Source organism: Kryptolebias marmoratus, linkage group LG11 (genome assembly GCF_001649575.2).
Source record: "Kryptolebias marmoratus isolate JLee-2015 linkage group LG11, ASM164957v2, whole genome shotgun sequence".
NCBI classification, from domain to species: domain Eukaryota; kingdom Metazoa; phylum Chordata; class Actinopteri; order Cyprinodontiformes; family Rivulidae; genus Kryptolebias; species Kryptolebias marmoratus.
In genome coordinates this window covers 9980434-9994543 of record NC_051440.1, presented here as the reverse complement: position 1 = coordinate 9994543, position 14110 = coordinate 9980434, and the positions used below count along the sequence as shown (strand labels likewise).

At 39.7% G+C, this 14110-nt stretch overlaps 1 protein-coding gene across 2 annotated transcripts in view; it reads left to right on the top strand.

The window, feature by feature from the left end:
* The window catches only part of cntn1a (contactin 1a), a 68511-nt gene that overhangs the window by 51680 nt on the left and 2721 nt on the right, over positions 1-14110 (top strand). For both annotated transcript variants that reach the window (XM_017406083.3, XM_017406084.3), the window contains exons 10-23: positions 79-203; positions 687-804; positions 918-1065; positions 2317-2444; positions 3711-3883; positions 4579-4702; positions 7957-8118; positions 8280-8429; positions 9034-9104; positions 9429-9663; positions 10430-10533; positions 12470-12659; positions 12780-12892; positions 13000-13156. In XM_017406083.3, the coding sequence (XP_017261572.1) occupies positions 79-203; positions 687-804; positions 918-1065; positions 2317-2444; positions 3711-3883; positions 4579-4702; positions 7957-8118; positions 8280-8429; positions 9034-9104; positions 9429-9663; positions 10430-10533; positions 12470-12659; positions 12780-12892; positions 13000-13156 (1998 nt within the window). The remainder of the gene's footprint in view (positions 1-78; positions 204-686; positions 805-917; positions 1066-2316; positions 2445-3710; positions 3884-4578; positions 4703-7956; positions 8119-8279; positions 8430-9033; positions 9105-9428; positions 9664-10429; positions 10534-12469; positions 12660-12779; positions 12893-12999; positions 13157-14110) is intronic.

Sequence of the window (14110 nt, the reverse complement as noted above, 5' to 3'; positions counted from 1 at the left end):
GTTTCATCCCATAGAGTCAGTTTTCAGTTTTCTGACATTGTTCTAAAAGACTGTCTCCCTGTCTTTTCTCATTTGCAGCTTTTCCTGAGTGGGTGGAGTACATTAGTAACACAGAGAGAGACATCTATAGCAGCTTCACGATGTCATGCATAGCCAAAGGTGAACCAAAACCACAAATCCGCTGGCTGAAAAATGGAAAACCGGTAAAAGCAATGAACTCAGATATCTTTGTTGTCCTGCCCCTGAGCAGTTGAGCAGTACGGTCAGAATCCTCTGGGTAGCTCCCTCCTGTTCAGTATGCAGCCACGTGTTTTTACTGTAGCTCAGCAGAGACAGGAAGCTGGCACTGTGAGTACACATCACGACAGCAGAAAGTACCTGTTGTTAGGCAGCATGTGTTGTGTAACGCTCCTCCAGAAACCGCTGTCATCACAACTAAAATCCTCGGGAGAGTAGCCGCTAGTGACAGCCAAGTTAGCACATAAAATGCAAAGTACTGAATCAGGTTTTGTGTGAATGAGAACACATTATAAAGTGCTTTGTTGAACCTACATGAGATTAAAAAGGCAATTTTTAAATGTTTGCATTTTACTTAAAGTGTCATTTTTATTTCTATGAGTGTCAGAAATCAGTAGTTTATTTTTTGCTTTGTATCAAAACTAAGAATTCACTGGTATTTTCTGCAGATTGATAGAAAAGAAATTAGGTTCAGCCGGCTGACATTTCATGATTCAGGGATGTACCAGTGCATCGCAGAGAATCGCCACGGAGTTATTTTTGCCAACGCGGAGCTGCGAGTGATCAGTGAGTCAAACTTTGGCTAAAATCACTGCACGGACTCTTGTGTTGATACTTAAGGGCCATGTTTCAAGCTGACTTGTTATCCGGACTTATTAACACCTACTTTCACTCCTCAGTTCGTGCTCCATCGTTTAAACGCCACCCAGTAAATAACGTGCTGGCACCTAAAAACGGTCGTGTTGTGATCGAGTGCCGACCAAAAGCAGCTCCGAAGCCCACCTTCTACTGGAGCAAAGACACAGAGCTGCTGTCCAACTCCACCAGGTCAGCAATTGCTTCATCATAAAATGGGATTTCTTCTTTTTATCACCTGTCAACACGAAAGGCAGGGAATCATGGGTTTGAGCCTGTATGTGTGTGTTCATGTGTGTCTGTTAGCAAAATATCTCGTGAACCAGTGGACAAATTTTAATGAAACTGTCAAAAAGTATTTATTGGCTGGACATCCACAACTGATTAATTTTTAGTGTCGACCTGATTTAAGACGGCCACAAAAGCTAATCTTAGCAAAGGCAAAAATAGCTATAACTCAGTCATTTTTACAGATATTGAGCTAGAATCTTTGTGGCTGAAGCTGAGAATCATCCCCGACTCATACAACAACACTAATAGATTGCACAAGATCTTTGTTCCAAACTTTTGCATGCAAGGAGGAGGGCGGAATGTTATCCTGAAAAGAGTCCAATCAGGGAAAATTTGATGCATTTTTATTTGTATTTGTTTGAGTTTTTTTAAATTGAATATCCATTTGTATTTATATTATTCATTCATAATATTTATAAAATCTGCCTTAGTTTTCCTCTCTTGTTTCGAATGCCCTTATTCATCAACTGTATGACATGACGTTATCTGTCACTGCGAGACACATCTGGGTCACAAAGGAAAGAATCTGTCATTCTGCTTTGAAGGGGAGCTACAGCGGCAACACAAATACTGTACAAAACGTTGATCTATGGGATCCAAATAAGCCCCAGATCTAAGATTTTAGAAAAGTCTTTCATGATTTTCGCACAGCAGCTGACATTAGGCTTATTCTGAAGATCAGTGTGGGCAGACTGGAGACTAAAGCTCTGCCTCGTGCTCCTCACTGACAAAACAAACATAATCTGAGTACAGCGAGACCCCCAGCTATGACCCTTGACGGTACAGCCCCCCCTTGGCCCCCCTCACATATTGTAAGGGAAGGGGAGCAGACAAATTACAATGCAGCATATGCATCCTAATTCTCTGTTGTTGTGAGGGAGGGTGCATTGTGGCGAGGAGGCAGCTGGCACACTAGTTGTCATGCATGAACATGAAGTGTGCAGAAAAATGAATGCCTTTTTTTGAACTGACTTCAGATAGTTCTTTAAATGAGCAGATATTCTGAGCATTTTCATCATTTTTCATCATCCAGTCACGTTCGGAATAACAAACAGTGCACTTCTGACCCTTTGAAATCTGTGCTGAATGTTTTATGTTATAAAACTCCCTCTCCGGAGAGTGTGTAAAGACGTGACTCTGATGCCTCTTCAGGATGTTCATCTGGTTGGACGGGAGCCTGGAGATCCTCAATGTGACGCGAGCAGACGAGGGCAGGTACACCTGTTTTGCTGAGAACGACTTTGGGAAAGCCAACAACACTCGTCCTCTACTGGTCACAGGCAAGTTGCAGCAGAACAACAATGTTTTTTTTGTAATTGTTCTGTTCATGCCTCTGATGCTTCCTGGACAGTTGAGGTTGCTTTGACAGATGCTGACATTAGCTGGCAATCATTTAGTCCCATCAAGAAAGTGTCGACCTTCAAATGTCTGCTGGTTTTAAATAATAGCCCACAAAGCAGAATGACATACGGCCTCCTGCTGGTTATCCAGTCATCCCCCTCAAGGGCAGATGCACAAGGGGGTTGTTTTAGATCCAGTGTGTTGAGAAAAGAGGATTAGCCTTCATTGTTCAGTTAAAAAAGCAAGAGTACTTGAGTTCAAGATCAGCTGGGATTGTTAACTCCCCAAAACAAATGCTTAAAAATGTTTTGCTTCTTGTTTTCGACAATCTCAGCTCCACAGCATCCTTTTTTTTTAATTATTATTTTTTAAATACAGCTGATCTCAAATGCTTCTTAATACACAACTCTTTTCTGCCCTCTTCTGGACATTTGTGGAAATTGAACAGGTTCCCCTTCTACACAGATTTTTTTGTACATTTTCATCAGTAACTGCTCAAGACTATTTTTCACATGTCAAGAAAATGCAGCAAAAAAAATAAAACAAATAAATTAAAACTTTTAAAAAGGTCACCCTGTCTAACCTTGTGATAGCAGACTACTGAGGCTTTTGACGTCTTTTTGCTGCACCACGAGGGGATGTTCTTTATAGACAGTGAGGTGATGTGGGATGATTTGAGATGATTTGAAGAAAAAAAAAATCCCAAAGCACAGTTCCACAAAACAAACATAGATTTACTTTTGTAAAGAAGTGGAAATACACCTCACACTTGCACATAAAGCCATTTGAATAATTCAGTTTCACATGCGAGGCTTTTAAGCTTGAATAACACAAACAGTAAAAATGAATGAAAGCAAAGGGAAAAACAGATGGAGAGAAGGTCCAGTGACAAATAAAGTATCAATCTCATAGTCATCAAAAGCTGGAAGATGTAGGAGTTCAAGGAAACATCTGTCAGCCTAATTAGCTCTGTGGTAAAATAGTCGCTTATTTTGAATTTTTTATTTCAGTTGGAATCGCTTCAATGTACATGTTGTGGAATGCTGAGTGCAAAGAAATGATTAGGGCCCTAATTTTTGCTGCAAAATATTTTGTGTGACTCTCATGGAAAAAAATGAAACACTGATTTAAACACTTTTAGCTACCAGGCATCATTCTTTCTCATAACTGACATCCAGTAAATCTTTTATGTTTTTCCCTTCCAGAGTCCACAAAGATCACCTTGGCACCATCTAACGCAGATGTTAACGTGGGGGAGAACACCTGGATGCAGTGTGCAGCATCATATGACCCACTGGTGGACATCACTTTTGTCTGGTCCCTGGATGGAAGAGAAATTGACTTACACAAGGACGGTGCACATTTTGAAAGCATCCTGGTGAGTGGTTATGTTTAATAGTCACGTTTTGTTTGGGTGGATTGAAGTCCGACTGGAAAATCTAAACTTCTGTCTTGAGTTCGTCCAGGTCAGAGCAACATTTGAGGCCAGGCTCATGTCAACACAGTTTTCACTCAAAAACTTCAAGTGAAGACTGATAAGAACAGATACTCCTTTAAAATAAATTGGCATGCCATCCTTTAATGAAATCAAGCATTATCTATCAGTTGTAATTGCTGCTGCTGAAAGGACCTCTTCTCTCTCTAAGTGCAGCTCTGGACTCTCCCTTGTCCTTCTGCTGCTCAGCAACCAGAATATTATGACTGTGATTGATGAAATCCCATTTTTGTGTGCAGGGATTTTCCCTGTTTAAAAAGGAGGTTTGGTTTCACATTTGTTTATGTTTAGCTAATTTAGGTCTTTAGAAGCGGCCCCGTTGCAGAGATGTATAATTTAGTTCTTGATCTGTTTTTTCCTTTTAATAAATAGTTTTGACCTAACATTACTTCATAGGAAAAGAGATGCAGATTAGCTTCAATCTTCTGTACAATTTTCTTCGACCACTCTGCTGACTTGAATTATATTTCTGTTTCCAAGATGGGTTTCATGCTGAGTGAGAAACTTCGTCATGTTTGTCATTAGGTGTATTGCTCAGTCTTGAATTAATTGCCGCTTCTTGTGTTGTTTTTACGCAGAATGGGAGTTCAAATAGCAAGCTGCTGATTAAAAATGTCAAACTGAAGCACGCCGGACAGTACACCTGCACTGCAAAGACCCAGGTTGACAACATCACTGCCTCTGCCCACCTGGTTGTCAGGGGTGAGTCAGAAACTACAAACAAAATGTATATTTACCTAAAGGTCAGTTTATTATATGAACACTTTCTTTTCTTTCAGGTGATCCATAGTTTTAGTTTACATTAAATTTGATGGGTTTTTTTTTCACATTTTAGGGATGGGAGGGTTGAGTGCTTTTTGGTTATTAGTGTGAAAACCAACTTTCATCCAGGATTGCTCAATTTATCTAGGCAGCCAATTGTAACAGTACTCTTGACAGTTTTCCTTTTTCTTTGTGAATATTGGAATTTTCTGTGTCCTGAAGCATTTTAAATGCTACAGAAACTTTCATTTATTATTCCACAGATTTCTAAGTTAACGCTTTACTCCACTTTGTAGCCTTGATCTCACTGGGTTGCGACTATTGGTGGTTAATTGGAAACAACAAAATTGCCAGAAACCCATAAATTTTCACATTGGTATACATGACCCGTTTCTGTACATACTGTGAAGAAATGCAACATTCAGGTGACATTCCTGTGAATGGCGTGCAGTCTGTTTCCCATTGTAATAATGACTTGTCTTAATTCTGCTAACTCTGGCTTTTTGAGAAAAAAAGTTTGTCACACAAATATGTCAGAATATGTTCAAAATTCTAGCGATATGAAAGTGAGGCCTTGTCACCCACGCAAGGAAATTGAGAACCGTTGTGAGCATTTTGAGATATTTTAAAAGCTGCCTCGCAAATGATGTGTGAAATTTGACGCCAGTAGTTGCAGCCCAGTGAAATACTGGTTTTAGGTTTGGCTGTCCCTCTGGCACAAACCATCAAGAGTGATCGATTGTATGGAAAAATTTGTATCTTTCTTTATTATGTAAAACTAAAAAAGTGGACACAGCAGAGTTGCTTGTGACAAACCAGACTCGACCCCCTTGTATAAAATTTGAAGTGGAAATATTGGAGACTTTAAGCCTAGAGAGCTTATTAAAATGCTCACATGAAGAAACAGTTCTACGGGTCATCAACCACATGCTTCTAAAGTTCTCATTAAAGTGTTTTAAAAATACAATTGGCAGGAACAGAGAAGAAGTCACACCAATGTAGCAAAAGTGCCGCATGTTCTTTGGTGCATGTTTGAAGAGAACGAAGTCTGTCCACAGTAACCAGACCGTAACTTTATTTTAACAGCCAGTCTCTTAGAAAGACTGTGTGAACAAAGGTTAAAGGGAAAATATTGGAAACAAAAAAAAAAAAACAGTTGAGAAATGCCTCAATAAAAAAAGCAAAACTATATATTTACAGTAGATGCTGTCTTTTGCTAAATGTTAAAACATCAACATTTATTCAAACGACAGACCACTTCCATTTGGGAAATAAACACTGCAAATCTGTAGTTTCTGTTATTTGTTATGAAGGCTGATGGGGAGCTGTTGCTTTGGTTTCATAGTCACAGTAGTTGATCAAACTGAATGGGGCAAGAAATACTTCAGTTTCTGTAAAACATGTGAAAAGTACCATCTGTCTTCATTATGAGTGGATGAAGTGTAACGCCATGTGATGAGTCATAGATTTTTATCTCTCCTCAGTATTTGCACATACAGCTGCTGATTTCAGCACTTGATATTAGCACACCCAGAGTAAACACTGCCACTCTTCGGCGCTTTGTCTCTCCTCCAGTGTATTTCCCCTCCTGGATGATTCATCAAGACATTGTTGTTTTGTTTTTTTTACCTCTTTTCACTTCTCAAAGACTGCAAGCTTGCCTCACAGCCCTCTCCTCTGGTCATGAACCAGGCTCAGTGTTGGCGACACAAAGGCCTTCTTCAGATCGGCACTCAGGAATTCTAACAGCGATCTGGTTGCCAGTGATCCCTGTTGTGTCCTGGCTGTGCTGCTGCTGCTGCTGCTGCTTTCAGAGCAGCTGCTGACAGATGGCCAGGTGAACGCACAGTCTCTGAGAGTGTGACGTTTTCCAAAGTGTAACCAAAGCACACGTCCCGGGCTGCTCCTAATGGAGTGCCAGTTGCCAGCAGAGATGAAAGACAACCATTTTTCATGGTGGATGAGGAAGTAGATCTGCATCAGGAGGTTATTCTGCACCTATAGCTTGTTGTTCTTAGGAATCTGAGATAGTTAGGGGCATTGTTTTCATTGTATTTTTTGGTATTTTTGCTGTACTGGAATCTGGCCAAGTTAATGCTAGTTCACATGGATAAGAAAAACTATTGCTAAATTTTATGAAAACATGGTACACAGTATGTTTTTTGAAAAAAAAGAAAAGAAAATCTAATTCAAACTTTTTTACATTAACAGAGTGGATTGCTGCGGTCAAAAAACTACTCCAGTCTATAAAATGTCAGTTCATGGGAACATTGTTTTGTGTTATTCATTATATTGTCGTTTACACAGTAGTCCTTATTTACGGCAGTTAATTACAGTAGCAGCAGCTAGCTGTAGCACTTCTGGTGCAGTCTGGGGCACTTATGGCATAAATATAATATTTCAACTGAAATCACCATGTAAAGCAAAATTAAAAAGCTATGCAACTTTGGAGATTAGAGTTATTTTGAGATGGCAGCAGTCCACTTTGGTCTTGGCCCCACTCAAAGTAGTCCTTAGCTCAACTGTCCGGTCAGAAATAAACTCTGTTTTTCCAAACTGCGGTCACTGAAAGAGCTATCTCCAACAGGTAAAATATGAATTGTTCATAACTTTTCCACAGAATCTCTTTTCAAAACACCTGAACAATCCCTTTAAAAGCTGAACGTAATCCCTTTACGTCTAACAGTTTGTGCTCATAATTTGGAAAAAGTGAACTCTGGCTGCTTTCTAAGACTGTGGTTGGGAGGGCAAACCCTGACGCAGTCTGGCTTTTCTATTAAGCCATGTTCCTGTTCCAGTGGAAGAATCAAGGAGAGAATAAGGTCCAAAAGAAAAACTGGATTTAGAATACTTTGGTTAAGCTTTAATTTATTTATCTCATTGCACTCTAAGCTTTGATGCCTTAATCTGTCAGTCTTTGCTGAGTTCTCTCAAAGGAGGATCATTCAAAAAGGAAGCATAAGGGTTCTTCCATGAATTCAGTTGTTTTCTGAGACTCATTTTTAAACTGCTTATAGGCTGAAGCTCTTAATGACATCAGTCTCTGTGGCTGCAGTTTGTGCACAAGTCTGTGTTTTGCAATACGACAAAGTGAATTTAAAAATGTAAAACCTGAGTGGCACTTTCCTCTGCTTAAACCTGCATTCTGCACATACTGACTTAAAACTTGTCTGTTTATCCTGTCTTCATCTCAGGTCCCCCCAGTCCTCCAGGTGGAGTACAAATAATAAACAAAACTGAGAAGAGCGTGACGCTGCAGTGGAGCCGTGGAGCAGACCACCACAGCCCGATCTCCAAATATACTATCCAGTACAGAGACCAGTTCTCCAAAGATGTCTGGAAGATTGCCACTACATGTAGGAACTCCTGCAAGCTCTTCAAATACACTTGGTGCAATTGCACTGTAGACGTACATGCTCGTTAATGTCTTTTGAAGATAGCTGGATTTAAATTTAATCATGCCTCAGTGAATTTTACAGTAGGAGTTTAAAGTCATACAAAGTGTGTTTTTCTGTAGCTCCAGCTGATATTGAAGGGAATACAGAGACAGCCATCGTGATGAATTTGTTCCCCTGGACAGAATATGAGTTCAGGGTCATTGCCACCAACACTCTGGGGACAGGAGATCCAAGCAAGCCATCACCTAAAGACAGAACTCAGGAATCAGGTAAAACTGCGTCATGATGTCCGGTCTGATGACTCCATTTATCCCTGATAGAACAGGGAAGCAGGGTGACTTCAAAAGTCATAGAAAAGAAGAAAAATCAATGTGCTCACAGTCCAGCTTTCCATTTTGTTATTTATTCGTCGTCATTCTATTATTGCCCTTTGTACATACAATGAGTATCGCTGTAGAAATGAGTCAGCAGGATTTGTCTTGCGCTGTGCTTCCAAAGAGCAGAAACATGCTGCCAAACTCACCACACAAACCACCACAAATGAGCACGTTAGTGAAACTGTACACTGAAATTCATCTATAAAATGTGGCTTGCGGAACTCCAGTGACCCCTCTTAAAACAATAATCACCAGTTGAAGGTGAGCTCGAACAAGAAAACCTTTTCCCTCGCTGCCTCTCTGGCTGGCAAGTTTCCTACACGCACATTAAGAGTTGGAGTTTGGCGGAGGAGAAGACATTGATACTGTGTTTTCAGAGGAAGGATGTTTCAGTCGCGTTAGCCAGGACAAAGTTACAGCCTGTGTGGGTTGGCTTTGTTTGTGTGGATTCATAGCATGTGGGCTCATGGTTTTTGCTGTTGCTGTCTCGTTGTAGTTCCTGTGGTGGCGCCCTCAGATGTCGGCGGGGGTGGAGGTGCCAGCAGAGAACTGACCATCAATTGGACGGTAGGTTGGAGTGTTCCAATCCACAAAGTGGGGAAAAAGATTACAAGTCAACAACAAAACTGACCAAGTTCTTCAGTTTCTTGAATGATTTGTCATAAAATTTTACTGCACACAGAGAGAAATTAAAAAAAGAGGGTCGTCACACAAACCTGGGATAAACGATAAATTATTTTTTTTTTTTTACCAAAACCTGAGGGTTTTTGTGATGGGCCTTTTGTTTATAGTTGTTATATCTTAATGTGACTTTCCTTGCCAAATCATTAATTATAAGTCCAATTTCCACAATATATTTAAAATGTGTTTCTTTTCTTTTTTTGTTTTCAGCCGGTACAACCTCAGTACTACTATGGGACTAATTTTGGCTACATTGTGGCCTTTAAACCCCATGACGAATTTGAGTGGAAAAGGGTGGCAGTAGCTGACCCTGAGGCCAAGCATTATGTCCACAAAGACCCCAACATTGCTCCTCTGACAGAGTTTGAAGTCAAAGTGAAAGCGTTCAACAGCCAAGGAGAGGGACCCTACAGCCTCACAGCCATCATTCACTCCGCACAGGATGGTGAGCACTAAACACAGCTCTCAACACTTTCAGTTCTAAAAGGAAAAATGGGGAAAGGTGATTTCAAACAAAGTAAGTTCTCATGTATTGTTCTGTGGAATGTTAACACCCGTTGAAAGTGAGCCAATCTTCCCATCTGTCTCTTCCCATGTGGGGGGATTATAATGATTTGCGTAGCATGAACCAGAAAGCTGATCATTTGCCCAGGGATGTGAAGCATTTAGCCTAGTTATTACCTTCCAGTGACAGACAGTTGAGATAACCTCGAACAATCCAGACATAAAGGGTTACAGGGATGGCGTGATGCCATGGTAACATACTTAGGAAACACCTGCATATTTCATGGCACATGTATGACTGCAGTTGTCTACATAAAGCATTTTGACTGTGTAAACCTGTGAACAATTGAGAATGTAATTGTGATAATTATGCAGCTTTGCATTTTTGTATTTCTCAACCATTCACCTACTGGCAGTTTGACAATTTAAACACCCAAGGACAGTTTCAAGTGTTACTGTAACATGAGCCATGGGTTTGCCCTAATATCCATATATAGTTTATTCATAATTACACTATTCTATAATAAAATCATTACTTTTTGAAAAAGTGACACCCAGGACAAATATATCACATCACACATTATTTATGAAAATAATCTGCATGACTAAAATTGTGTTACAAAATGTCTTTTTGCAGATCAAACTGTAGGCTGAAATGGTTCTTGTACAGAAATATTTACCTGAATGTGTTCTGGGTCTCTCCTTAGCGCCGTCTGAAGCTCCTGGAAGTGTTGAAGGTCGAGCTCTCTCTGCCACAACAGCTACAGTCTCCTGGAATCCCCTCCCACAGGTTAACATTGATGGATACCAGGTCAGTCAGACAATGTTACACTCTGTTAAGGTACCTACGTTACTGCATGCCTGCCAAGTACCATGACTCAGGTATTGTTCACAGCAGAAACATATGTGCAAAATTGCCTGCATGTTTAAATTTTTTTTTCTATAAAAGCATTTTCTTTGAAAGCATTACAGTAAACATTTTACACTCAGTACAATATTTATTCAAACCCTTAGTGGCCATAAAGAGTTCTAACACTTTATTTTGAGACCAGTTTTTCACACTGAGCACACAGGAAACAAATTTGTTAATTTACTCCTTCTTTTGTACATTCTAGTTCTTTAGCTTGCACACGTGGGTAAATGGAGTCAAAACAGCAGAGATGAACCTTTCAAATCTGGCACAACATGCACTAATAGAAGCGTGGCTCCTTTTTATAACACATAAGTTGTTTTGACGGCTTTATTATCACCCTCTGCCTTCATATGTTTATGTGTCTGTCTGTTACCTCGTGTCTCCATATCTCATGAACCCCTGGACAGATTTTAACAAATTTTGTTGAAGGCGATCTCTGATTGTACATCTACAACTGTCAGGGTTTGGGTTTTCTTTGTTTTTTTGTATTCAGATTGTTTCTTTTCTTGTCTTCATGTTTTGTCTTGTCTCTGTGCCTCAGTCATCATTCTCTCTTGTTTGCCTGTCACGCCCATCTACACCTGCTCCTAGCTTTGTAATTGTCTCACCTGTGCCCACTTCCACTAATTACCTCCTGTTCTTAAAACCTGATCATGTCCTTCACCTGTCACTGGTCCATTGTCGCTTGTATGCGCTGTCTGGTTCGTTCCTTGTCTTGCTTCTTGTCATTTATGCTACGTTTGGATCTTTGTTATAGTTAGGTTTGCTGCCTCGTCAGCCTTTTGTTTGGTTCTTTTATTTTTTAAATAAATTAGTTTTTCTTCCTGACAACAATGAGTCTGTGCTCTGGGTTTGCCTCTCTCTCCTCCCAACCTGACAACAACTGATTAACATTTGGAGGCAACGCAATTCAAGATGGCTGCCACAGCTAACTCACCCTACAAAACGCAAACAATGACTATAATTCAAACAGTTTTTCAGATATTGAGCCAAAGTTTGGTGTGGTAGTAGCTGAGACTCCTCTCTGTCACATACTTGGAGTGCTAACATATCTCTCAAACACTTTGTTTAATACTGGTAGACGTAACTTTAGCCCAATCTGCATTCCTTCAAAGAATGATAGTTTTTATTATTTATTTGTTTAGCAGGAAATCCCTTGTATGTATGCTTTTTATTATATTGTATGCTATTTTTACCAAGATTTTATTCATTTGATGCCAATTACCAATAAAAAGCAGGTAAACAAAATGGCCTTTTTAGGCTATTTTCGCCTCTATAGTTCTTCCTGCTTTTGCCGGTATATTCCCTCTGTTGTACAGTACATATTAGTGCTCACTCAGTGCTTCATATTTATGCAAATCAGCAATATTGCTTCACTGGTGCTGTTAAATTTTAGGTTTTCAAGGATTTGAAAAAAAAGAGGATAGAAGTTTCAGATTCACCTCAAACTAATGTCATAATGAGATGTAGTTTCCAAACATAACTAACCATAATAAAATTGTCATAATAAAAACTGTGCTTATTTGGATTAGGCTTTTATTAGTCCAAATCAGGAAAAAACAATGAAAGAGTTTAGTGTTTATTGCTCAGTAGTGTGCATTTGTAATACAGAAATGCAGAAATCTATATCATATACTGTATTTTTTTTTTTTGCATTTTGCAAAAATAGTTTGGGCATCCAGATTGCCTTTTGAAAGTGAATAGGATAATTTCCTCTAATCTTGAATCATTCTGTTAATTTTATGATAATTCTTATTCTCTCACCACTTCTGCAAAGTGCCTACTTAAAACAAAATGGATCATTTTCGTCTCACCTCAGTTTCTTTGGTTTCAGATAAAATTCTGGAGGAATCATGAAGACAGTGAAGGTGGGGCTCGAAGGGCAGGTGTGCCAGCCAAGGAAAACCACACTAAACTCGAGGGTTTAAGGCCCAACTCGGAATACCTCGTTGAGGTTCGAGGCTACAACTCTGCAGGATACGGCCCACCCAGCAAACACATTAAGATCCACACCAAGAAACCTCGTATGTTGGGCTTTAAAGCACTCTTAAAATAACATACCTCATAGCTCTGCATCCTGCACACAACATCTAAGCTACTTTGACAGAAATGTTATGTATTAATGTTTGTTTTTTATCCAAAAGCTCCAGACCGACCTCCAAAAATAATAAGTAAAAAGCTAAAGGGCCAGTTTTTGAATATTGCCTGGGAGGAGGTGGAATCACTGAACAATGAATCATCAATAGATGGTTACAGAGTGAGTATAATATTTTAATTTAATCTCTAACAAAAAACTGCAGCTACCAAAAGCCTGATGTTCTTCGCACCCCTAAACATGTTTTTTTTTTCTCTATTTTTACCTAGGTGCTGTACAAGCAGAAGGGCCACAATGAACCCACTCTGTACACAACCAGTAAGCGGCACATAGAACTCCCCCTGCCTATAGACGAGGATCACATGGTGGAAGTCCGGGCGCACACAGAGGGAGGAGACGGTGCTGTGGCACAAATCAGCATGAAAGGTAATTGTTGTACTTTTTCCATTTAAAGATGATTGAGCTCAGATTTTAATACTAGAGTTCTTATTCAAATGTTGTTTGTAAAATGTAGGGGAATGAGTTATGAGAAAAAAACCTTAACTTATAAGGATTAGATTTCCTTGTTATTGTAATTAAATGTATCGATTGAGTGTAATCTCCTATCAAAGCCATCTTCACCAAGATTTGGTTAAATAAAGTCTTAAGTCATCTAATGACATTTTACATTTAAATAGTTGAGATGAAACAATGTGACTATTTATTCTGCCATTGCTTGGAGGATTATACCAGGCTCAAAGTTAGCAGTAGGTTATCATTTATCAAAGGTGGGGGAGTTCTCATGAGCCTGAGCTGTCACATCAGGTTTCATACCTCAGATTGGAGGCGTGTGATAGACCGTGACTAAAGCCTCGCTAGCCCACTGACTGGATTGTCTCACTGCACGGCTGAAGGAGTGGCAGGCTGCCTGGATCGAGGAGAACTTAAGCCTCTGTAATTGATCTTGATGAGATGAGGAAACCCTTCTTTTGGCTGCCCTAATCCCTTATTATTTGGTTTAGATCTCACCTGACAGTCTGATTTCACAAACTCAGGAATTTAAGTTGGAATGGATTTCAACCACGGGACACTGATGAATAGAGAGGTATTGAAGGTGATCTCTGCACAGATGGGTCTCATTTAGATTTACACTTCAAATATGGTTTTTGATCTGATTGATGATAGCAGGTGAGAGATTTACTTTGTTGTATTGTGTACCCGCCTTTTCATGTCAATGGGACTAAAAGTAGACAGGGGTGTCATGCTTTGCAGGCTGTATTCCTGCAGGTGTTATATGGACAGAGTATCTTTTCTCCAGGTTTATGTAACTGACACCGAGAAATAATGGTCTGATTTGGACATAATTTGTTACACATGTAGATCAGTGATGGGTACATAAAG